The following is a 7293-nucleotide window of genomic DNA, read 5'->3' as shown; positions in this document are numbered from 1 at the left end:
CTGCCAGAGCCATCCCCAGAAAGGATGTCCGTCTTTGCCGTAATTTAATTATTCTCAAATAGCCCTCGCATACTTTAACACCTTTCTAACCATTTTTACACTTCTCGCAACCTAGCGATAACAATCGGATTCCGTTTCTTTCCAATCTGCTTCCGCACACACGCTGCTCCCTTCCTCTATACGAGCAGCATCCAGACCAATATGCCAATAAAATTAAATTTGAAAAATTCAATTTGGAATCCCAAATTGATCCATTTAGAAACCCAGAAGTTTCATTCAAAACCCCATGAGGATTACATTTGGAATCTCAAAAACCTTTCATTTGAAATCCCACATGAAAGATTCCAGGATTCTACATAGAATCCCAGAAACTGGCCCAGATACTATCTACATATTTGAAATCATAGAATAATCGGATTTCGAATCCCAGAAAGGGAAAGCGAAACCCCAGGAGCCTTCCGTTTGAAATTTCAGAAGGATTTTATTTGGAATCTCAGGAGGATTCGATTTAAGATTCTGGGAAGATTCTATTTATTCCAGATGGATTCTTTTAATGTCTCAAGAGCCATTTAAAATCCCGAAAAGAATTCCTAGGAGCCTTCAATTTGAAATCTCAGAAGGATTAGATTAAGAATCTTTGGAAAAATCAATTTCAAATCCCAGAATGATTCCATCTAGCATTCTAGAAGGTTTCCTATTCGAATCCGCGGAACATTCCATTTGAAATCACTATATCCCTATATCACTATATCCATTTGGAATCCCAGGAGTTTGCATTTGGAATTTCTACCAAACAGATAAAAACTATAAAACGTGAACGTTGACTGATTCCTGCTACATCCCGCATAATCATGGACCATACTTAGACCGCATCTGTTATAATTGAAGAGAATATGTGTTACTGTATCGATGGTCTCACTAATAGTAGTTAACCATAAATGGACAGTCTCATATACTGTTTCAACAGTAGCTCAGATTGTAAACGGCCAAATGACCATACGAGTAATAGGCGGTTAAGTATAATTAACATTTAAATCCGGTCGTTTTTCCGAACAAAATTTTCGATGTACCATACATCAGTTGGTAGATGTACAATTGAAGAACTATATAATTACACATCGACAGCATGGTATGTATTAACAGTAAGTGTTGATGTAGGGTTGGTATGGTAAATCAAGCTTAAAATTGTATGCTAACAATGAAGCGAATAGTTACAATATATCTTATAACGCATAGGGGGCATCCACAAAGTATGTCACGCTCCTAGGGGGGAGGGGGGGGTTCCAAGCAGCGTGACGACTCATACAAAAATTGTAGAGCTTTAATACAAAAAGTGTGACGAAGGGGGGAGGGGGGGTCGAAAATCGCCAATTTTTGCGTGACGTACTTTATGGATCTTCCCATATGTAATTTTGACTGCATGGTATGTCGTTTTTCATTATGCGGGATTGCTCATCCATTTTTTTTTCAGCGGTTTCAAAGTTCCTCCGAATGCTGTAACGCTCTGTTTAACCTCACTCCAGTGAAGGTAATCCGGAAGCGAGCCCTGCAGGGAAATTGCCCAATATCGACTCGCCCAATCTGCGGAAAGTTCTGCCGTAGACCACGGACCACAAGGATGATCCAGCACCTGCCGACGATGACGAAAACGTGGAGAAACTTGCCAACACCAGCTTGTGGGACACGGCTTATAACTGAAGAAGATGAATCAGTTGACCGGTTCAAGGTGTATCGCCATTGCATGAGACCCGGCCCCTGAAGCCGACGGGATACAGGGCAAACACCTTTATGACAGATTAGCATATAGTGAGCATAAAAATTATTATATTTATCATGCCGACATGATGTAATTAAATATACAAATCCTTTAAAAAAAACTAGGCTTAAAACTTATTGACGTAAGAATACAAGAAACAACTCAATGAAACAAATGTCATGTACATCGCATTATTTTACGTAGCTTTATGTCACATCGCCTCCATTACATCGAAAAAAATTTACATCGAGAAATAATCACATCGCTTCTGTTGATTACACAGCAGGCTGTCGAGTACATCGCGCAGTGTAATATTCACCAAGCGATGGAATCGACGGGTTGCATCGATTTCGATGTAATATTCAACAACATTTTTTGCTGTGTACCTTTATACTAAGGGTCTGTCTCATTTGGAGAATTAAACTTAAAAGTGACAGTTCGAAAACACATATATCTTATATAGATATTTTTGGCAGTGTACTTGTACCATGGTACAAGAGGACAAGAAAATTATCCCAAGGCTTTGGTCCGATTCGCGAATTAAAATCAAATTCAACTTAAAAGTGACAGTTCAGAAATTATGAAATCCCCCGCTCATAAGAATGGCTGGTGCTACCCAGCAAGACCAACAAAACATCTATCAAAAATGATTCAATATCTGTCAAAAGTAATCTTGCTCTGCGAGCAGGGTTATTGGCAAATTTTTGAACTGTCATTTTTAAGTTTAATTTGATTTTAATTCGCGAATCGGACCAAAGCCTTAGTGTTCACAAATACTAATGACACACTGGTGGTATGGTCCAATGCACCGAATGAACACAATGACGTTTGACACGGGCGCTGTTTACTAAGAATGAATTCTTTTTCATTCATCGAGTTCATGCAAGTGTTCATTTTTAGTAAACAGCGCCCGTCTCAAACGTCATTGTGTTCATTCGGTGCATTGGACCATAAGTACCACACGGTTAGATGACTTTACCCATTAATGGGTACTGTGTTATTGTTGATATTATTCCCGCCGTGAAAAATTCACCCATTTTCTTCAAAAAGCGCCACTACTCATTAAAATGGGTAGTGGCACTTTTTCAAGAAAATGGGTGAATTTTTTACGGTGGGAATAATATCAACAATAGCACAGTACCCATTAATGGGTAAACTCATCTAACCGTGCATGGTAAATACAAGAATCTTGAAATGAGTACCGTACCGATTATTGCGCAGATTCCGCCATATTAGACCCCTGCGCGCAAATTATTTGCGTGAATATTTTCCGCGTGTCACAAACAAACATGAATTAACACTGTTTGCTGTTTGTTTGAGTAAACAAAAACACGTGTGTCCAATAAATATCAACATAATAAAACAATTAGAAAGATACTTTGAATGTATTGGTGTGCACGCTAAAAATTCAAAGCAAAACGAAGTTGCGCCAGAGTCTAAAAATTGATGCAACGAGCAATATTGTCTTCATCAAAGATAGTCTTGGGCTTTGGTCCGATTCGCGAATTAAAATCAAATTAAACTTAAAAGTGACAGTTCAGAAATTATGAAATCCCCCGCTCATAAGAATGGCTGGTGCTACCCAGCAAGAGCAACAAAACATCTATCAAAAATTGTTTCAACATCTGTCAAAAGTAAGCTTGCTCTGCGGGCAGGGTTATTTGGAAATTATAAGCTGCGAGGCGGCTTTGTCCCAGTGTATGGGGATGTAAATAATGACAATAAGAACAAGAAGAAGAAGACATTAGTGTGCGAGCGATAAACGTCACTCATCTCTTGGTTTCGTTGTTTTCGTTTGCATTTTCTAAAATTGAGTAGTGATAAATCTATCAATGTCCGCACAGCAAACGGTAATCCACTGGTTCCGCAAAGGACTGCGGGTTCACGATAATCCTGCGCTGCTTGCCGCGGTTCGCTGCTGTCATGATTCACCGAACCAATTTGTCTTGAGACCGATTTTTATCCTTGATCCTGGTATAATCCAATGGCTTCGTGTTGGCCCCAATCGCTGGCGATTTCTACAACAATCATTGACGGATTTGGATCTCAATCTCCGGAAAATAAATAGTAGGTAAATATTTGTTGACTTCCTGAGTTATTCATAGTTAATAAAAAAAAAACTCTATGCTTACATAAAACAAAACTGTACAAGTAAACTGTCAGAAGATTTTATATAGCTAATTTTATGTATTTTCTAGATTGTACGTTGTGCGAGGGAATCCGTCCGATGTATTCCCGAAATTGTTCCAACAGTGGAACGTCTCACTATTAACATTCGAACATGATATCGAACCATATTCCCTCAAACGTGATGCCACAGTTAAAGAACAAGCGAAAAAGTACGGCGTTAAAATACAAATAGAAAAATCTTTAACAATCTATGATCCGGATGAGATTCTGAAGAAAAACTCGGGAAAACCACCACTGACTTATCAAAAGTATGGATCACTAGCGGCAACCCTGAAGGTTCCTCAACCAGTCGATGTCCCGGAGAAGCTGCCAACGACATGTATTCCAAAGCAAGACGTTGACGAGCAAAAGTTATGTAGCTGTTACGATCCACCGTCACTTGAGGAACTGGGGGTGAAGATTGAAGATTTAGGAGAATGTAAGTTTCCTGGTGGTGAAACGGAAGCACTTCGGCGGCTTAAGGAACATATGGAGCGGAAATCGTGGGTTTGCTCGTTTGAAAAACCCAATACATCCCCGAATTCTCTACAGCCCAGCACAACTGTTCTAAGCCCGTACGTTAAGTTTGGCTGCCTCAGCGCCAGACTTTTCATGCAACAAGTGCAAAACGTAATTAAAGGTCAGAAGCACTCCCATCCTCCGGTGTCTTTGGTAGGACAGCTGATGTGGCGCGAGTTCTATTACTGTGCAGCAGCAGCCGAGCCAAATTTTGACAAAATGGTGGGTAATAGTATTTGTCTTCAAGTTCCTTGGACGACAAACAAGGCACATCTCGAAGCGTGGACGCATGGCCAAACTGGTTATCCCTTTATAGACGCCATCATGCGACAACTGAGGCAGGAAGGATGGATTCATCATCTTGCTCGGCATGCTGTGGCCTGCTTTCTGACACGGGGTGATCTTTGGATTTCCTGGGAGGAAGGACAACGCGTGTTTGAGGAGCTTTTGCTAGATGCGGACTGGGCCTTAAATGCTGGTAATTGGCTGTGGCTCTCAGCATCTGCCTTTTTTCATCAGTATTTCCGAGTTTACAGTCCGGTGGCTTTCGGGAAGAAAACGGACCCGGAGGGTAAATTTATCAAAAAATATGTTCCGGAACTAGCTAAATATCCTTGTGGAATCATCTATGAACCGTGGAAGGCTAGTTTGGACGTTCAGAGGAAACTTGGATGCGTCATTGGGGAGACTTATCCAAAAAGAATTGTTATTCATGAGGAAATACATAAGAAAAATATTCAAAAAATGACGGAAGCCTATCGCAAGAACAAGGCCGTCAAGGAGGGAATAATGAAAGGCGACAAAGATCCAGAGGCATCCAATTACAGCGGAAAGCGTAAATCAAGTTCCTCTTCGACCTCTCCAACGTCTAAACCGGCAGCGAAGAAATCCAAACCAAGTGAAACAATCGATAAGTACTTTAGAAAGAAGTAAACCAATAATTGCCTTAATCCTGAATAAATAAACCTGGGTCAATCACGAATTATAGCCTTTCCCGAGCAACAATTCAAAAATATAGTTGTTTCGTTAAGTCATCCGTGAAGATCATTTGTACAAGCCTATTTTTCAATCAGTATTCATCCCATAAATTAAGAATTCCTTTTTTTTCTGTTCCTATCCAGGGATATTTCGGCCATACAAATAAGAAAACCTACTTACGATATCAACGATGGATTCTGCTAATGCAAGGGATTATTAAACATTATTCAATCATTCACTTCGTTTCTAGTCCAATTTATCCGCTGGCTTCTTGGGATCCCATGCATCTACTTTGGGGCGAGTTGTAGAATAGGGCATGTAGGCTTCTAAAATACAGATATGGGCAGTACATATTAGAATCTTTTATAGAGGAAATTGTTGGCTCTTTTTCATACCCTTAGTCCCGGAAACATTTTCACTATGGTCAGCCATCCACGAGTAATGTGGGCGCAATCCATCGCGATTCGGTGGCAAATCGGTCTACAATATTAAAACTAATGGAAATTATGGTTTTCATACTTTTAAACGTAGACCTGCCTTATAGTGCATCCATCCGAACCATTCAGCAGGGATTTGCGAACCGTCGTATTCCAGGTTGAAGTGGGGAGCGTATTCAACCCATCGATTCCTACCGTAGAACTGAGACGGATCTTCGTAATACTTATTACCGTACTTATCTTGCCCAACCAAACGACCGGCCTTCATTTCATCCATCCTAAAGCGCAGATTGAGGAAGATCATCCAAATAGCTTGCCAGGTTACATAAGCCAATATTGAATACCGCCTTACCTATACAGTTTGTACAAGCTGGCACGAATTCCTCCGTTATCCCGAACATAGCCAAACAGCTTCCCCAATTTATCCAATCCTACGTAGCGAGCCATCCTGATAGCAAAACAGAAAGGTTGAAAAATTTTCGAAACCAAGATGCTCAAGAACAAACCTATACGACGTATCTGAATTCTATCTCAAAGCACCAGCAGTATGTTCTGTTTTATTTGTTTTTTTTTTTTTTTTTTCTTCTCCTAATTTTGGCACAGACCTGTTGATCCATATTTTGCCAAGGTGTCAAGTGATGTTATTTAAAATGACAGTTTACGACGCGAAACAAAATTGGTTTTCTTCGCAAGAATTGTTCAAAATATTCTGAACAGGTCTAGTAGTCTTTCTATTGTTGAATCAGTGTAGATTTTATTTAAATTGTGTCAAATGCTCGCGATTTTAACGTATTCAAACATTTACTCTGGTCTCCTCCAAAAAGCCGGCAATCTGAGCGTATTCATCACATCTTTTATTTTTAGGATGTCGTATAGTAAACATTTGTTACTGAGTATGGGGTACTTCCTCCTTACAGACGACAGTTTAGAGCAATCGAAGAGTATATGGAAAAGGTCCTCTTTAACCTGGCAAGATTCACATAAGTCTGACCTAATAAGATTCCACTTCGCTAGCCGATCCTTTGTAGCTGTATGAAAGGTGCGTATTCTTCCTAAAGTAATTATTTGATATGTTGGTAAATCTATATTTCTAAACCAAGGTTCTAGTTGTATTTTTGGCATTATCTTAAAGTGTTCCTTTCCCTTGTCTTGAGATGTTTCTACGTATTCCTCATTCCATTCTGTTGCAATTTCTTTTTTAAAACCCAAAAGGCAGTCACTGATAGTGAGGCGATAGTTTTCTATTTCTAATCTATTTATCCCTAATTTTGCTGCTCTGTCTGCTCTATCGTTCCCCACTATGTCTATGTGCCCTGGAATCCACTGTATTATCACTTCCTGTATATTATTTAAATGTAATATGGTGTAAAGGTGATTAATTAGGTAGTTATCTTTCTGTCTATTATTATGTAACATACTGCAACTACTTTGTGA

At 39.6% G+C, this 7293-nt stretch overlaps 2 protein-coding genes across 3 annotated transcripts; one reads left to right on the top strand and one right to left on the bottom strand.

Annotated features, from left to right (window-relative positions):
* Nucleotides 1–3440: 3440 nt before the first annotated feature.
* LOC134212541 (cryptochrome-2) lies at nucleotides 3441–5426 on the top strand. Its single transcript, XM_062690502.1, has 2 exons — nucleotides 3441–3827; nucleotides 3955–5426. The coding sequence occupies exons 1-2, from the start codon at nucleotides 3589–3591 to the stop codon at nucleotides 5375–5377; spliced, it is 1662 nt and encodes a 553-aa protein (XP_062546486.1). The 5' UTR covers nucleotides 3441–3588; the 3' UTR covers nucleotides 5378–5426.
* A 172-nt stretch (nucleotides 5427–5598) lies between these two features.
* LOC134212542 (probable NADH dehydrogenase [ubiquinone] 1 alpha subcomplex subunit 12) lies at nucleotides 5599–6432 on the bottom strand. 2 transcript variants are annotated; one of them, XM_062690503.1, is made up of 5 exons: nucleotides 6366–6432; nucleotides 6212–6307; nucleotides 5960–6137; nucleotides 5818–5902; nucleotides 5599–5748 (listed from the first exon to the last, which is right to left on the bottom strand). In XM_062690503.1, exons 2-5 carry the CDS (start codon nucleotides 6304–6306, stop codon nucleotides 5669–5671), a joined length of 438 nt encoding a protein of 145 aa, XP_062546487.1. In that variant the 5' UTR covers nucleotide 6307; nucleotides 6366–6432; the 3' UTR covers nucleotides 5599–5668. The 2 variants fall into 2 exon arrangements, with proteins under 2 accessions (XP_062546487.1, XP_062546488.1); XM_062690504.1 differs by having other exon boundaries at nucleotides 6212–6413.
* Nucleotides 6433–7293: the final 861 nt, after the last annotated feature.

Source organism: Armigeres subalbatus, chromosome 2 (assembly GCF_024139115.2).
Source record: "Armigeres subalbatus isolate Guangzhou_Male chromosome 2, GZ_Asu_2, whole genome shotgun sequence".
Lineage (NCBI taxonomy): Eukaryota > Metazoa > Arthropoda > Insecta > Diptera > Culicidae > Armigeres > Armigeres subalbatus.
The sequence above is the reverse complement of the archived record's forward strand: the minus strand, read 5'-3'. Positions and strand labels throughout refer to the sequence as shown.